Genomic DNA, 19,062 nt, shown 5'->3' with positions numbered 1-19,062 from the left:
TATGTGTTATGAAATGATTACCACAATAAATCTGTCCCATAACCATACAGAGAAAATTTTTTTCTTGGATGAGAAATTTTAAGATCAAGTCTTTTAGCAATTTTCAAATACATAATAATTATGAACTATAGTCACTATGCTGTACACTATATCCCCATGATTTATTTATCTTACAAGTGAAAGTTTATACCTTTTGACCTCCTTTGCCACTTTCACCCAACCTCCATTCCCTGCCTCTGGCAACCAACTATCTATACTCTGTATCTGTGAGTTCAGCTTTTGGGGGTTGTTTTTTTTTCTTTTGATTCCACATATAAATGAAAGCATACAGTATTTGTCTTTCTTTATCTGATTCCTCTTAGCATAATACCATCAAGGTCCATCCATGTTGCTACAAATGGCAAGATTTTCTTCTTTTCATTGCTAAATAACATTTTATATGTATCAATGGACTTAGGTTGCTCCCATGTCTTGGTTGTTGTAATAATGCTGCAATCAACATGGGGATACATATATCCAAGGTGTCAAAATGGCTGACAATTCCAGGCTTCACACCTTTATATTACATCTTTTAGAAAGTGGGACACTTGGATGGCTCAGTCAGTTAGGTGTCTGCCTTCAGTTCAGGTCATGATCCTGAGGTCCTGGGACCAAGTCTCACATCAGGCTCCCTCCTCAACGACAAGTCTGTTTTTTCTCTGGCCCTCTCCCTGCTTGTGCTTGTGTTTGCTCTGTCTCTCGATAATAATAATAAAATCTTTTTTTAAAAAAGACAAAAAAGCTGACTATAAGTAATTCTCTGAAAAATTTAAAAATCTTCTTTCCTAGGTGTTTATGTCATAATTCTTGAATCTTGAATCAATCTGACCCCTGAAATTGATCGTAAGTTCATCCAGAAAAATTCCTGGTGAACCAAGAAATGCTATATGCTGATTGGAGCAAAATTTTAGGTATGGGAATCAAGCACTATCTTAAGTGACATGGGGTTACCTCAACAGAATTAGACTTGTCAGGAATCACCCCTAGAGCTTAGGGTATAGTAATGACCTCTAACTTCCAAATCTGTGGCCCTTTTAGAACTGAAGTATAATTGATATGCAATATCCTATTAGTTTCAAGTGTACTTCATAGTGATTTGATATTTTATAACTTATGAAATGATACCCATAAGTCTAGTTACCTTTTTCCACCATACAAAGTTATTATAATATTAATGACTGTGTTCCATATGCTGTACATTATATCTTCATGACCTATTTGTTTTATAACTGGAATTTTGTACCCATTGATTCCCTTCACCTATTTTGCCTATCTCCCCAACTCCCCTGCTCTGGTAACAAATGGTTTATTTTCTGGACCTGTGAATTGTTTTCTTCATTCATTTGTTTTGTGTTTTAGAGTTCACATATAAGTGAAGTCATGTGGTATTTGTCTTTCTCTGTGTGACTTTTTTCACTTAGCATTATAATTTCAAGGTACATCTACTTTGTCTAAACTGGGAAGATTCCATTCTTTCTTATGGGTAAGTAATATTCCATTGTATATGTATACCACATCCTTATCTATTGATCTATTGATAAGTACTTAAGTTGCTTCCATATCTTAACTATATTAAATAATTCTGCAGTGAACATTGGGGTGCATGTATCTCTTTGAGCTGGTGTTTTTGTTTTCTTTGGATAAATGGCCAGAAGTGGAATTGGTAGATTGTATGATAGTTCTATTTTTAATTTTTTAAGCAAACTCCACACTGTTTTCCTTAGTGGCTGCACCAATTTATATTCCCACTAACAGTGCTTGAGGATTCCCTTTTCTCCACATCCTCACCAACATTTCTTATTCTTTGACTTTTTGATAATAACCAGTGTGACAGGTGTGAGGTGACATCTCATTATGGTTTTGATTTGCATTTCTCTGATGATTAGTGATGCTGAGCATATTGTTATGTGCCTGTTGGCCATCTGGAGGTCTTCTTTGGAAAAATGTCCATTCAGATTCTTTGCCCAATTTCAGTCAGATTTTTTTTTTTATATTAAGTAATGTGAGTTCTTTATATATTTTGTATTTAACCTCTTTTTGGATATATGATTTGTAAATATCTTTTCCCACTCAGTAGACTGTCTTTATGTTCTGTTGATATTTTCCTTTGTTGTGCAAAAGCTTTTTAGTTTTGAGGTAATTCCATTTTTTTATTTTAGCTTTTGTTGCCTTTGGCTGAGGAGACTGGTCCAAAAAAAATTTTAAGACCTATGTCAAAGAGCTTACTGCCTATGTTTTCTTCTAGGAGGTTTATGGTTTTAGGTCCTACAATCATGGCTTTTAAGCAGCTGGGGAAAACAATTAATCTTGAGGATAAAACATGTTGAAATTTATGAGGATAGCAAAAAATGATGAATTCTAATATTTTTCAACCAAAATAAAATCCCTTGAAATTAGAATTGCCAATTTTACCAAGTAAAAATACATGACACCCAGTTAAAATTGAATTTCAGATAAATAACGAGTCGTTTTCAATATAATATATTCTCTTAAATACAGTACTTGAAATCCTTTGTTAACTTCAATACCTGACTGATTTTTAAAAAATGTACACACACAGAAAATGAAGACAATAGCTTCTATGGGAAACAAATAAATAAAGATAAGACGAAGACTGACTGTAGTTTTCAGATGCATGCCTCCAAGATTATGTGAAAGTACTAGGGAGGAAAATCAGTTTAACACTACTGGTTTTAAAGAGGAAGACCTATCCTGAAGTCTTGCAGGTCTCTTTCTGCCTCTTTACTGATTTTCTTACTGAATTTGGGAAGAGTTTAATCAATTCCGTACTATTGTGGGGTTTTTTGGTGTGTTTGTGGGGATGGGTTTTTGTTGTTGTTGTTGTTGTTGTTTTGGGTTTTTTTGGAAGAAGCTGCCTCTTGCACCTCCAAGGGCAGGCAGGGGGTCTCTTGGTCCAAGATGTCTGACTGCATGGATAAAGTCTCTAACTCAACTAAAAACTTAGCAAGTCCATTTGACTTTCATTTTAAGGATTTCTCTTTTACTTAGCTTTTACTAATAATAAAGGTTATATTTAAGCCCCATCTACCACTCTTCCCCACTCTGCCTTGATTTGTAGAACTGAGAAGGGAGAAGTACTGTTTATATGTTCCTCCTTAGGAACCTCAACCCAAATCATGGTACTGAGGTTAACAGTATATGCTTCATGCTTATATGAATGGCATGAACTTCAAGGAGAGTTTTAAATTTAGACCTTTTGAAATAAGACTCAAACTTTGTGGGGTAATATTAAACATGTATCCCCCATTCTTAATTATTACAATAAATACATTATATAAAATAATTGAATATAAAAATGGAAAGTGTTTCTGAGATATATAAAAATGGCTTTATCATGTGAACCATTCTGAAAAATCAAAAAGGAAATGACACTGAAAGATTAAACGTGAGAAGAAATAGGAGCAATATAGTATAATATCCCAAAAATATTGTTTCTGAAGATATTCAGCTGAATTTTTTCCCAAATTCCCAAATGAGCTCTGTCCACAACCCCCCAAAACAGTCATCCCAAGAGAAGGTAAAACATGTCTCTCAAAAGGTAGGGATTCCAGGAGAACAGGTGAACATGAAAGAATTTGTGGCAAGCTTTAGCAGCTAGTGATATGCTATAACTTGAAATATCTTCAATGAATTTTGCTTTTCTTATCACTACAGTGTTAGATGCCACATGAAAGTTGTGTTTCAAAATTAACAAAACAAATGGAGAGAGAGAATCATCCAGAAGCTTCCAAGGATATCATACTCTAGATGTAGGCTTCATGAGATAGGAACCTCAGAAGTGGGAACCTTTAAAAGAAAGCGACTGCCTTAGCCCTTGGTGAGAAGGTTACAAAACAAGCTGTACTTTGCATCTCTGGGTCTAACAAAGATCACATATCAAAGCTTCATGACCAAATTAATGTGTAGCTTATCCCCCTCCCCAAGGTCTTTCCCTTGGTTTTATTATTACTGACAATATTGTAAGAGCGGTGTGAAATGGCCAATTCACACATGTGCCACGTTTTGCACACTGCCTGAACCTGCTGGAACATGATTTTCCTAAGAATGATGACAGTAATAAACATCTTCTGGCAGAGGCTTGCAAAATCTGCACCCATTTTAGTCACTCAGTAATGGCCCATAAAATTCTTTGAGAACTGCAGGAGAAAAACAATGTACATACTCATGCATAAATTAAAACTAGAAGTGCCAGCTCAATGGAACTCGACTTCTCACACTCTGGAACAACTGTGGAGCAATTAAAAAATAAACAAACTCATAACACATGGGTGCAGCCAACGGTCATCAGAGAAGGTGTTCTCTGTTGGAGATCAAACCATTACCCAGCACTTTCATTGAGTAGACTCCCTCTTTGGTCTGTGAAAATATTCAGAGAAATTTATATAATCCTTTCTGATGAGGTCTTTTATAAAAGCATTGCAGTCTAAATGTGTGAGAGGGAAAATACTCATCTTGACTTCCCTTTACATTGTGGACCATTTTTCTGCAGGAAAGATGGTATATACAAGAACATTCCTGATTTCCTTGTTTATATCAAAGTTTCAAGTTTAAGCTCTGTCATTTTTATAGGTGAACAATTCAGAGAAGCCCTTTGTTTTATCAAGGTGCAAAGAAACTAAAAGATATATTTATAAAACTCAAAAAATTGCTAATGCATAGAGTATTTCTAATAATATTTCAGGGTCACTGATGTGGCTCAGTCAGCGAAGCATCTGCCTTTGACTCAGGTCATGATCCCAGAGTCCCAGGATCAAGTCCCACATCAGTCTCCCTGCTCAGCAGGGAGTCTGCTTCTCCCTTGGCCCTACGCCATCTCATGCTCTCTCTCTCTCTTTCTCCTCTCAAATAAATAAATGAATTTTTCTTAAAGGAATATTTCAGAATCACTTTCTCATTCCTATTCACTAGGAGTAGGATTCTTTAGAGTATTTGGAACTGAAAAAATAATCAGGTTTGTGGTTAGGTTTCCTTATTTGTCTTAGCAGTTGAAATCCTGTCCTGTAGTTATTTGGAAATTTCTTGGGCAGAAAGCTATGGGTATGACTGTTTTCTCTGTTATCTAGTATAATACTCAGTATTGGAGATGGTGTGGTTGTGTTAATATCCCCATTAACTAGCTTGACTGTAGTTGGGGGAATTGACCCCCGATCTAGAAGTGAGTAGGTCTAGAAAATTGGTTTAGTAATGGGTACATGACCATTTCTGGCCAATAAGCCATGTAGTACGCTTTATGAAAGGCCCCTGGGAAAGTTCTTTCTTTCTTTTCAGAGTGAATTTGAAAGGTTTTTCTCTCCCCCATGGTTGTGAATGAGGAAACATGCAGCCTCTATTTCTTTTGGCATCTATTATAAATCTTTGAAAAAATGAGAGTCAGAATGAAGCCAGTGGGAAGATTGCTATGCTGCTGAATCAGTCAGCACTAACCCCATGAATCTGATTTCCTCTTACATGAAAGTGATCTGTTCTTTAAACATCATTGTTTCAGGTTTTGTTACTTACCATGAGAGATAGCCCAACAGTTTCAAGAGCTTTACAAAAGTTTCTTTCTAATAGAGCATGGACCTTATAGGATAGGGGGTTGCAGATGTTCAGACTGTAGATGTGTGGGCCAAATACAGAGTCCCTTTAGAGAATCAGAGAATTATGAGGTAGGAAGGTTAGGATCCTCTCTGGCTACACCTGGTCAGAATCCCAGCTCACCCACCTGTGAGGGGCCTCTGGCCTTCTCAGAATTTCTGTGGTTTTCAAAGAGTTTACATCCTCAACAATTTTTTCTTTACATTCTTCCTCTTGATTTTGTGTATGCTATTTTCCATCACAGCACATCCACCTCACTGTGCATACATGCATACACACACACACATACGTATACACACATAACATCACAGAGCATTCCATAATGCTGATTTTCTAGATGATTTGGGGAATCTCAAAAAAGGAATGAATTCTCCCCTTCATGAATGGCTGCACATACCACTCCGTCTCTTCTCTTATCTCCTTTTACCCATCTGCTCCCAAAGACACACCAGAGAATTTTCCCAACAAAGTCAGATCCTCTCCACAAGGACTTCTAGCTACAAGAAAGTTAAAAGTTAAAAGTTGTTCTTTTCTTTTCCAGTGTGTCATGAACTTGGTTTAGTTATCAAGGATATATTCTTAGGGTAGTGCTTCAACAAAATAATATCTCCAAATATGACCAGGAGCTTCCTTCTGAATCAGTAGAGCTGTCAATGGAGAATGCAGATTAGGTTCAGCCCAGCCCCTCTGCAAGCCCGAAGTGTTCCTGAGGCAGCGGGATGTTTTCATGTGAGTAAGGCCATGATTCATGATTGAAGAGAGGTAGAAATGAATGGTTTTAGGATCAGAAGCATCTTTGGATCTGAAATATAGGAAGAGGTTCCTTTCAAGAACTATGCTCTAAATCCCACAAGAGGATATAGTCTTGTTGTTAAGCACCCTCTTGATACAGATTCCTGGTAGATGGCAGGATAGCAGAGTTGGTGCTCCGCCCAGAGGAGAAAGACCTGAAAAATCTTACAGTGTTAATAGATACTTGCTATTAGAGGATTTTGGCTGCAAAAAAAAATATCTTCAGTTTCTCTTCTGACATAATTCACTTCTGTTCTAGATATAAAAAATCTCACAAGAACAGTTAAAGCTATCATATGTTATTCAGCACATAAAGATCTTATCCTTTAATTACTGATCATGAAAAAAAAATATTCACACTCAAAATATCAGCTCAGGGACAAACAGTCTCACACTTTTGGGAAAGTTCTATAATCTCTTATAAAGCCCAGAACTATAGCACACTGAAAGTAGAGAGTATTGGCAAATATGGGCTCAGTACCTATACAATTGTGGGTTATTAATTCTAAAAAAGAGAAATATAAGTAATAGTCTGGAATGATGGGAAGAGCACACAAGTAGACATCAAGAAACCTGAGCTCGTGTTTTTGTTTTATAACTTTCAAACTACCTCTCCGTGAAGGCCTTACTTTTCTCACTGATAAAATGAAGCAACTGAGTATTCTTTCAGTAAGATAACTCACAGTTTTAAATTATTTTAAGGAGTTTGAAAACACAGTGAAAATACCTAATCTCTTTTGCTCTCAGCTCTCTCGTCTGTAAAAGAGAAGCGTAGAATACCAGCAGTGGGTATAAAAGCCTGTCTGCCCTGGACCCCCTTTCTTGGAGAACCACACCTGCTTCCTTCCAACTTCTGCCCCACCCCTGTCATCACCTGTCCCACAGTAAATTCATCGGTTCAGGTGCTTGTTTGTTTGCTTGCTTTGTTTATTTGTTTTAGTTGAGATGGTTTGAGAGAAGTTGATGGGATTCTCTCAAAGGAGACACATGGGTTGAGCAATCAGGGAGGGCACCAGCCACTGACACAAGAACAGACCTTTGTAGCAGGCTAACCCAATTCATGCCATCCTAGGACTTTTGCTGAATCTAACCATCAAGAAAACTCCCTTTTTCTGCGACCCTGAGCAAGGGGAAAAATTTGATTTCAGTTGCCAGTGGCCATCTTGCCCCTGTTTGGAGTGATCCCTTTTGAGAAGGAAGAGATCCTTGAGAGGAAAAGAGTTGGCAGGAAGGGGCATTGGTAACACTTCATCTCCAGTCCCTGAATTCAAATGCTTGAAGCCAATTTCTTTTTTTAGTATGTTTCGTGAACCAATGTATTTTTTTTTCTTTTCTTTAAGACAGCAATTTTCCTTGGATATTTATCACTGTATATATGCAAAACATCTACTGACATAACACTTTGGAAATTTATTAGAAATTTTTAATGAGAGAAAGCATGCAAAGGAGCTTTTTAAAAATGCAAATAACTATGCAAATATGTTACTGCTACTATTATTTTTTACTCATTTTTATACAACAAAATATAGAACAATTCTTTTAATTAAGAATAAAATACTATGTTGGCATTATTACTCAAATAAACACTATCTTAAATACAGCACCTAATTCCTTGCACCCGTATCCTTGCAGCTTTAGGAGAGCTTGCTTGATTTACCTCATGGTCAAGAAGCCTGCCTAATAGCTATGGGTTTGTTTCTGTATTATCTGATGGCTGAATAGGAAACAGGAATATAGTTCCTTCGCTTTGCAATACAGTTTTCACTCTCTTTTGCTAGAGTTCTTGTAACACTTTGTGCTTTTAAAAGGAAGCTGCTAAATGCCGAGAATTAGTATTCCGGTGATTTAACCATAAGGAAAATAGAGACTTTGTGCAGTATGCTAAGTCTACAAGATTTTAAATAGGGTCTGAAATCATTAATCCACAAATTCTGGACTAACCCACTTTAATAAAGAGGAGTTCCAGAACCTAGTTTGCAAAATGATTATATGGTTAATGCAGGATTAAATTTTCTTTCAATTATAGTCCGAGTCTTGAAAATGCTCTAAAGAGAATGAAGAAAAAAAAGGTCCTGCAAGAGGTACATTTGGTCTAAAGTGCTTTTAAATATGCTTCTTAATTGCTGGGGGCTGTTTTGTTCTTCATCTAATCATTGTCTGAATTACTGAAGCTCAACTTATCTGATAAAATAGGTGAGTGTAGTGGTAATGAAGTCAGATAATGTCTTATCTGAGTGTCAGGCGAGGCATCAAATGGGCAGTGTGTTAACCATTAGTAAGGAGTTTACAGACTGAAATATTTTCATCCAAGTTACATGTCTCAAGCCAATTCATTGGAATAAGAAAAGGTTTAGAAATGGGAAAGCATTTGAGAAGCTGTGCCTTTAACTATTTAATAAAATTGCTTGTTATTTAAATAAAGGTAATTAAAAGTGTAATGCTCTGGAACTATTAGGCACCTACTCAAAACGAGTGGATTTTTGTTTTGTGAAAGAGCCAATACCTTGAAGAAAGCACAGGCTTCACAATGAGAATCCCATAGATACTTTTAAAGAGGTGGAGATTAACTCATTTAAATAAACAGTCATTTTATGGCTTTTTCACCAGGGAAGCCAGTATTTCCTTGGGGTTCTTGAATTAGGGAGTTCCACACCAAGGTTCTGTGAATTAGCTATGTGGGCATTCATATTATCAAGACCTTCACCACTGCAGGAGTTCTCACATGGGCAGAAATCAAAGAAATGTAGTAATCTTGTGATTAGAGTAATCTTCTGCCTGGAGTGCTTTTGATTTTGCATTACACCTGTGTTTAAAAAAATTCTGAAGCCATTATTTGTTTGGTTCTAATTAGTAACACATATTGGAAGGCCAGGCCCGTATACACTGTTTTTCAGATGCTCATTCCCATAGAGGAGTTTTTATATGTGTTGGTTTGATATAATAAAATGTGAAAATTTATAGGACTGCTCAGTACAAGTTTAAGAGCAGGTTTATGTAAAATAAAAAGATATTTTAAATGAAATAGACAAATGTACTGGCTTTTCCATGTTTTTTTACAGTAACTCAAGCAAAACTAGATTCCCATATGAAAAACATCCAATTTCATTTCATCCTTCCCCCTCCTGCCCAACATATGGTAAGTATTTCCTTGGTTTCTAAATCTGTTGCATTTCCAAATACACTTGGGAAAGAAGTGTAAGTTACCATACTTCCATCTAATTTTTCTCAGGGAAATTTGTACAACGTAAGTCTTACAGAATGGATGAGTTTCATTAAAAAGAAAAGCCTTTATCCCTGCAATACTTAAAACCCTGTGAAATTGCTGGCCATCAGAAAGAAACCATGGTATTATTTGCTGGCATTCGATCAACAACAACAATTCCCATCCTGATATAGGTTTCTGCAGTTTCTGGTGCACATTTCTAGTAGCAATGGGCCAGGAGAATGGAATTGACTACCTTGGATGTCTGGGCTACCAGGCTGCTTAGAGGAGTCTGTGGAGTCCTACATTCTACTTTATTATATCTGTTTTAGTTTTTCTATAGAAACCCAAATGAAACAAAGCAACTTTCTACGATGCATTCCAAAATGATCACTAAGTAACATATCTGTAGAAATTTCTTCTTCCTGCATCGATTCAGCAATCTTGCCTACTGGTTGTTTTCTGAATACATCAATTTTATTTTGCGCTAGAAACCAATGCCTTGATGTTATATACCACTTTTAACTATAGGGTTGAGCTGCTCTGGGCCTGACAGGCCATGAAGCATTAGTAGGTGATTGGTTCTTTCCGTCTTGGAACTCAGCCTAATACCTAGAGTATTTGAATAGGGAAATCGACATTGACTTCTGTAATCCCTTGTGTGACACTTGTTCTGTGAACAGATAAGGGGGAAGTAGTCAAGTACAGCATTTGTCAGGAAGTCTCCACTGTCTCTTTGTCCCCAAAGGCAGGAACTGTCAGCATTTGTGACTTCAAGCTAGCCCATGTTCTGATATTATTGTGCACATTCCCAGAGGGGATTCTTTGGGAGGACTTTTGCATTCATGTGAAAGGAAATATTTCAGCTGCTTTTCACAAGCACTGATTGCCCAGGACAAAGTGACTGACTGCTACACGTGCTGAAGTTGAAGGACCTAAACATACTATAATATGTTTTGTCATAAACAATCACAGATTAAGGCTCTCCTCACAGGTGATTGAACAAAATAAATAACAGAATGAGAACTTGTATTCTGAAGCTTGTTGCTCACGTAAACTCATATTCTGCATTTTAGAATTTGTTGATGGTATAACTTTTGCTTTGGGAATAAGTCCCATTAATCAGGTCATTCCTCTAGGTGTATTCTGAAGTACCTACTTTTGGTGATTAAACTTCACATATTATATTAGGTAACAGAGCATGCTGTTAACAGCAGGCTATCACTAAAGGCAAGAGAAAAGCGTTCATTTTAGATAAGGAAGGTTAATGTGTGTCAACTCTAACACTACACCTGAAATGAAGGTAAGAGTAAGGTACAGAACACCATCAACAATAGCAAACATTTGCTGAGTACTTGCTGTGTGCTGAGCACTATATCAGGTAAGAAGAAGAAATATATATCGTGCCATATTATATTTCATAAGCAATGTAAAACAGCAAGCAATTCAAAGCAGTAAATCAATAATCTATATGCCTTGAAATGTATAAAGACACATGAATCCCATTTAAGAGTCAAAACAGCTGAGGTCCTTGCCCATTATGAGACTTAATCGAGGATACAAAGTCTGTAGTAAGTTTAAGCAAGGCTATTTACTCTATCTTGAGACTGAGCAAAGGCTAGGAGAATAATCCAGGAGCTTTGAGATCTTCCATCCAGCAGATACCTTAGAGCCTGACCATAAGAACTTCTAGTTTTATACTTCGGGGATGAGTATTAGCTGCATTTAAAATTCCCAAGGAACCCTTTAGCTGATAACTGCAAATATGAGTTTCAAGCTATAATAGAATGTCAGTATTTAAGCAACAGACGTCTTGAGATTTTTTTCATCTCCTTTTGCTTGACAGTATTAATGAAGCACAAACGTGAATCTAGTAATTCCATTTCAGCTATAAAAGATTCAGGAAAGTAGAATGTTGGTGGCTTTATTGTCCGGTCATTTTAAAAAAAATATGTTTTTGTTTTTTTTTTCTGTGAAAGAGGAAGTCTGTCATGAATTAAATGCAACTCTGCATTTAGTTAGTATTCTATTCTGTTTTCCCAATAAATAACTGGTTCCAAAACCATTTAAAGAGAAAAGACCTTCTCTTTTAGGAAACAGTTCCAGACTACTTTTATGAGATTTCTCTAGCAGACCAACTTGAAACTGTGAGAAAAATAACCTAAGCCACGTCAGTGTACTGAAGGGAGATCAGTAGAGAAGCACAACAGCCTCGTTCTGCCTTCAGCCTCGTTCTGCCTTCATCCCATTTGTGGTGGGTGTGGAGTAGAAGAAAATTGTGGTTTCAACAGAATTCAAACATTATTGTATCAGATCTGAAAACATTTATTCATTAAGACTAAAATAAAGGAAAACATTTTGAAAAATAACAGCCCGTAATTTAAGTCCGACTGGCCTAGATTGAAACTTGAGTTCTGGCCATTTTCAAGTATGTTATCATGAGTATTTACCATGACAACATCTGCATAGCATTACCTACTCACTTCTGAGTATTTAATGTAGGTGCTTTTAAGAAACATGTTCCTTGTGGTCTGTTACATATACTTTTAAGACCACATTAAACAAATCAAAAGTGGGAAGGATGTTTCCAAGAACTTAAACACGGATAATTCTCATATGGATTTTTGAAAATGTGCAGTATTTGCTTTAATATCCAGAGCCCGTATTACAAGATATCTGTAGAAAACAAAAAGTGAATGAAAAAGTCACTAACTTTGGTGGTTTCAACAAAGTGTTATATTTTGGGAAACAATGAAACTTCTGTGAGTATCGATGGTAAGGAGAATGGGAAAGCTGTGTATCTATTTATCATTTGATGGAGTTCTGGCATTTTCTTATAAAGCAACTATAAAAAAAAAGCTGTAACATTAATGTACAAGTGAAAAAAGAAAGCATCGCTTCATCTCTCATGTAGTCTTTTTAAATGTTAAAGCAAAAACAAACAAAAACCTGAAGAACTAATACTAAAATTGGCACAATAGTGTTCGATTTTAGAGTAACGCGATGTAAGGCAAATAATCAGAAAAGCAAAGCTTCCAGGATTTCTTGCCCTCCAAGTAAAACAGATAGGACAGTAAACAGATGTAGTTATCAGACTGAAAGAACATTTGAATATAGGCGCTGAAAAGACAGAAATGATGGTGTCTTCTTTTACTTTGAAGCTTCCTTATTGGAATGCAGTCCTTAGGAGGGGGTCTACTTCATTTATAGAATTGCAATTCAAACCATTCTTTTCCATTGGTAATATATGTCACAGGAAGATTTTCCCATAGTGAAACCATTTTGTTAATAAACATTATTTTTAATGTTGTAGGTCCCTTACAAGCAACTAACTGAAACCATGCTTTTGCCAAGGGTTTAGACAAACCCTGGCCTTTGAATTGTACAAGCTTGACATGTCATTGCAGAGACACGTCACATTTCATTATGTTGTCGCTTTGCATCCCTTGTCCTTTCATTGACACATTGCAGACTCTTGTTCTTACTATTTTTTTTGTGCTTCTTTCTACGGTCCCCATTAAAATCTTCAAAACCCAACAACCTCTGCAAAAACTGATAGCTCCGCCCCACCCGCCGCCCCAGTGTACAACCCCTTCCTTATTTGAATGACTAAAAAATGGGCTTTGGTTCTTAGTTTATGAAAAAAATTTACTTGGGATGCTCTCAACCCAACCCTGTTTTCGGATCTAGAATAGGGATCTGATATCTACAGAAATAAGCTACATGATCATGTTAAAGTAAAAATAATAAAAGCTGATTTGGAAGTAGGATGTAAAGACTAGGTTGAAAAAGAAAACATACTTTCATTATGAAAAACAGAGCGTTTTCATGATTACAAAAGTTACTCATTTTCATAGTAGGAAGTGTTGGCAGAGAAAGGGAGCAAGCAAAGTGGAGAAAAATCACGGGTATTTCCATCACTCAAAAATAGGTTCTTATCAATTGGTTCATTTCTATCCATAACCAGAACAATGTTGATAGGAGTGCATGTACATAAATGTTTTACATACAGTGAAAAACTATTTTTAAAACATGGAATTATAAACATTTCTCTATTCATCAGATATTCTTATGCAATATTGTTTTTATGCTATTGAGTGATCATGACGTAATTTATTTTCTTAAGATAATAATAATGTATCCTTTTTAATGTATCCTTAAAAAAGAATAGAATATACCTAGATAGCAACTGTGGAATTCTGCCTCACTCCATCCAGATTTTGATGCTTCTTGCCTTGATCTCCATGTATAGTCTTAACAGCTGTGTTTAAAAGTATTTACCTTCCCTGTTCTTTACTAATATTAGGTAGAGTCACTTATTGTAATTTTTGTCACCCTGATAGGTGAAAAACAGTTAAACACCATCTTAATTAGTATTGTTTGATAGCTAGCAAGGTGAAATCTTTTATTATATGTTTTTTGTCATTTGTAATTGCTTCTGCCTTAAAAAATTAAACAATTTTAAAAAGTGACTTTTTTCCCCCAAAGGGCTATTTTATTGCAAAAAAGTCAAACTGAATTATTTCTGTAACCAGATTACTTCTAATTAAACCATTTCACACCTAAAACCCACTTGGGACGGTATGAAGTCTCTACTTCAACTAATAACCCATTCCTCTGTCACCCAAACATTCTTAACCATTTGAACAATGAAAATCATGCATTATTCCTTTAGGACAAACTATCTATAGCCTCGGGACAAAAACAAAACCAGAATTATTCAGTGTGCTTCAATCATAAATTCTGTCTCTTTTTTCCCCCAATTTCCATGGTCTGTCAGTATTGTCCATAGCTTTCTGTCTCTCATTCTTTTTGAGCTTTCTTTGTTTATCTCCACTTTCATTTCAGATCTCTGGAGTCCCGTGAGGTAACTTCAAAGACTTGCTTTCTTGCGTATGAGAGACTTTGGAATTGTTTTCTCTTAAGTTTGATTTTTTACTCCCAGTGAGAAAAACAAAGATGGCTAAGAATGAGAGATTGCATTTAGTTCTGATACAGAGAAATACCCCCACTTAATGAGTAGATTATCGAAAAATATTTTTTCCGGAAATAACAAAAGGTTTGCTGTAGTCTTTATCGTATGCTAGGCACATTTATGTGTTATTTCATTTAATCTCAAAGTGATATGAGATTGATATTATTTCTTTCACTTTAGAGGTGAGAGAATTGAGGCCTGGAGACTTAGGGAAATGGAAAAAAGAATATATAACTAAAAGTTTTTCTACCTAGGAATATAATAAAATAATATCTATAAAATTGTGTGTGTGTGTGTCACATAATTAAAAACAAAATATATTTGTAAACAAGCGTTCACTTGAAATCTTTGCCAGGAAGACAAAACAAGACACTTTTCCTCATCTTTGAATATCCCTTCTTCTGTTTTGCCTTTTCTGGTCCCAAATCTTTATTCACTTTATTAAAGGTGTTTTACAGAAAGGTCAAAAATTATCCTCCCTTCAAGGCTGTTCCTAACCCACTTACCCACTCTCCCATGATCAGAGTCCACGGATAAAACTTCTTATACATTCAAGGCGTATTGCAAAATGGACACTGCTTGCTTTGGGAAATCATTTTAACAAATTATTCAAATAAAAATTTCTTTTACTAATCCTTAACAAAAGAAGTAATGTAATGTAAATGTACAGACTATTTTAAAGTTAACAAACTACTTCCATGTATTTAGTGTCATTTAATTCCAACAATTCAGGCAGGAAGACATTATTTCCTTCAGTTGAGGAAACTAAAACAGAGAAATGAGGTGACTTGGCAAAGACCTCATGCAGCTAGAAATGTGCAAGTCTCAGCCTGGAAATTAGGTCTTTCAGACTGAAATCCCAGCTGGTCCCTTCATTGTGCTTTGTCTCACTAACACTATTTATCCATGTATTGATGTGTTCAGAGAATATTTATTGAGTACATGTTATATGTCAAGATCATAAGGAAAATCTGAGATTCAGAGACATGAAAATTCAGTCACTGTTCTAACTTAAAATGTAGCTCATGATTTATGTGTTTAGATCAAAATAGATTACAACACAATGTGTGTTCTAGAAGTGTCCCGGATATGAAAGAATAGAGGAAGGATGAAACTTGTTTATCTGAGACAAGAAAAACATCCTTAAGACTGAGTCAGATTTTAAAGGATTTAAAGGGCTTATTTTGTAGTTAAGGATAAGGAAGAATATTCCTAGTAGAACCAAAAGCGTATGCAAAGAATCATCAAAAAAATTGATGAGGTATCTGATACTGAATGAGGGTAGAACATTGGCTTCATAGAAAGGAGTAAGTGGAATGATATTAAGATGCATTTACAGGAATGCTATAACATGAGTTGTAAGAGTTTACATAGAACTAGACTATGTGGTCTCAAAGGCCAGCATGAATAGATGAGTAGGCTAAATTATATACACATCTTCCTTGGTTTACAGATTATGTTCTGATAAATTGTGATAAACCTGATAAATCCTAAGTTGAAAATACTGTAAGTCGAAAATGGATTTAATATGCCTAACCTACTGAACACCATAGCTTTAGACTACCCTACCTTAAATGTATAGAATATTTTCACTGGGGGCACCTGGGTGGCTCAGTCATCAAGCATCTGCCTTCAGATCTGGTCATGATCTCAGGGTCCTGAGATTGAGCCTTGCATTGGGCTCTCGGCTCGGTGCAAACCTCCTTCTCCCTCTCTCTCTTCTGCTGTGCTTTCTGTCACTCTTTTTCAAATAAATAAATACAATCTTAAAAAAAAAAAAAAAAAAAAAAGAGGGTGCCTGGGTGACTCAGTGGGTTAAGCCGCTGCCTTCGGCTCAGATCATGATCTCAGGGTCCTGGGATCGAGTCCCACATCGGGCTGTCTGCTCAGAGAGGAGCCTGCTTCCTTCTATTTCTCTCTCTGCCGGCCTCTCCGTCTACTTGTGATCTCTCTCTGTCAAATAAATAAATAAAATCTTAAAAAAAAAAAAAAGAATACTTCATAGCCTATAGTTGGGCAACATCATCTAACACATATTTTAAAATAAAGTGTAGAATCTCTCATGTAATTTATTGAATAATGTACTGAAAGTGAAAAACAGAATGATTGTGTAGGTAGAGAATGGTTGTTAAGTGTTTATGTTTTACCCTTTTGATCACATGGTTGGCCAGGAGCTGGGGCTCCCTGCCACTGTCTATCATCACACGGGCATGAGGGTATCATACCTCATATCACTAGCCTGGGAAAAGATCAGAATTCAAAATCTGAAATGCAGTTTCTACTGAACGCATAATCACTTTTGCACCATTGTGTAGTTGAAAAATCGTAAATTGAACCTTTGTAAGTCAGGGGCCATTTGTAATTTTGTGTTTAGGGGGGTGTTGGGGGCAAGGGAAGAGTCTAAGAGTTCTTGAATGCCCACATCTATTATTTTTGAATAAAGAAGCTAGTTTACTTTTCATGTCAAGCTTTGTGATTGACACTATTTTTCCCATTTACAGTTGAGGGAATTGAGGCTTGGGTTACAAAATATGTCCAAGGTTACTGTGCTTACAAATCACATAACTGAGATTAAAGTGGAGATCTATTTAAACCATAGCTCCTGCTCCTTGTACTACATTGTTAAAGTTCCTGCCCTTGCTTGTGGGATCAAGTTCAAAAACATATTGCTAAAACTGATGTCAAGGAGCTTACACCTATGCTTTCTGCTGGGAGTTTTATGGCTTTGGGTCTCATATTTAAGTCTTTAATTCATTTGGAGTTAATTTTTATATATGGTGTAAGATAGTGGTCCAGTTTCATTCTTTTGTATGTAGCTGTCCAATTTTCCCTACACTGTTTATCGAAGAGGTTTCTTTTTCCCAATGCACATTCTTGCCTGCTTCCTCATAGATTAAATGACCATATATGCACGGGTTATCTCTAGGCTCTCTATTCTTTTCCATTGAGTCACATATCTGTTTTTGTGCCAGTACCATACTGTTTTGATTCCTACAGCTTTGTAGTATAGTTTAAAATCAGACCTCCATTTTTGTTCTTCTCAATACTGCTTTGGCTATTCAGGGTCTTTTATGGTTCCCTACACATTTCAGGATTTTTTTGTTCTAGTTCTTTGAAAAATACCATTGTTATATTGATAAGGATTTTATTCAATCTGTAAATTGCCTTGGGTAGTATGGACTTCTTAATAATATTAATTCTTTCTGTCCATGAGCATGCTATATCTTTACATTTATTTGTGTTTTCTTCAATTTCTTTTATCAGTACTTTATAGTTCTCAGAGTACAGGTCTTTCACTTCCTTGCCAAATTTATTTCTAAGCTTTTTAAATTTATATATATATATATATATATATATATATATATAATTTTTTTAAGATTTTTGTTTTCTTTCTCCTGATAGGAAGGATACATATTAGAAATTTTCTAAAGTTTAGCAATAATCCTTGGTTCTTCACAATGAGAACAGGCCTCCAGACAGTCCTCCAGTTACACAACAGCCTTGTGAGAATGTACATTACTCTTTCTCAGAAAATCATAGGGTCAGTCTTTTTCAAAAAGCCTTAATTCCAACTTCACAGCTGAGAAACTCCTGTTACAGGACAGATAGAACCAAGTATATCAGGCTGCATCTATCTATTTACTGCTCTATGGCTCACAGGCCTCCCAACCTGTAGGAAGTTGGCAGATAAAACCTAGATATGCGACCTGATTCCTGGGGGGGAACAAACAGAACAAGCCCAAACCCCAATAAAAAACAAAGCAAAACTAAACAACCCACGTAGAAGGTAGTTTGTTAGTGATAAGCATAAAATAGAGAGAGGAATAGAAGTTATCTCTGGAGCCAATGCAGTATTTTGTTCTTTTTGATGCAATTCTGAATAGGAGTTTTCTTACTGTCTCTTTCTGAGGGTTCATTATTATTAAAAACCAATGCAACAGGTTTCTGCATATTAATTTTGCATATTGCAACTTTACTGAATTCCTTTATTAGTTCTAACAGGGTTTTTGTGTGGAGTTTTTAGGGTATTTTTTATTTATGGTATTATGTCATCTGCAAATAATAATAGTTTTACTTTTTCCTTTCTAATTTGGATGCCTTTTATTTCTTTTTCTTTCCTGACTGCTGTGGCTAGGACTTCCAATGTCATGTTGAATATAAGTTGTGAGAGTGAGCATCCTTGTCTTGTTCCTGATCTTAGAGGGAAAGCTTTCAGCTTTTCATTGCTGAGTGTAATGTTAACTGTGAGTTCATTGTATATGACCTTTATTATGTTGAGGTACATTTCCTCTGTATCTGTACCAACTTTGTTGACAGTTTTGGTCATAAATAGGTGTTAAATTTTTCCAGATGCTTTTTTTACATCTGTTGAAATGACCATGTGATTTTTATATTTCATTCTGTTAATATAATGAATCACAATTGACTTGCAAGTGTTGAACTATCCTTATGTCCC

The 19,062-nt window shown here is 35.9% G+C and overlaps 1 protein-coding gene across 1 annotated transcript in view; it reads right to left on the bottom strand.

The window, feature by feature from the left end:
* The window catches only part of LOC116568192 (GTPase NRas-like), a 46,226-nt gene that overhangs the window by 11,202 nt on the left and 15,962 nt on the right, over positions 1-19,062 (bottom strand). The window contains 1 exon segment of the mRNA XM_032303724.1: positions 5,560-5,683. Within this exon segment, the coding sequence (XP_032159615.1) occupies positions 5,560-5,683 (124 nt within the window).

Source organism: Mustela erminea, chromosome 10 (genome assembly GCF_009829155.1).
Source record: "Mustela erminea isolate mMusErm1 chromosome 10, mMusErm1.Pri, whole genome shotgun sequence".
NCBI lineage: Eukaryota > Metazoa > Chordata > Mammalia > Carnivora > Mustelidae > Mustela > Mustela erminea.
The sequence above is the reverse complement of the archived record's forward strand: the minus strand, read 5'-3'. Positions and strand labels throughout refer to the sequence as shown.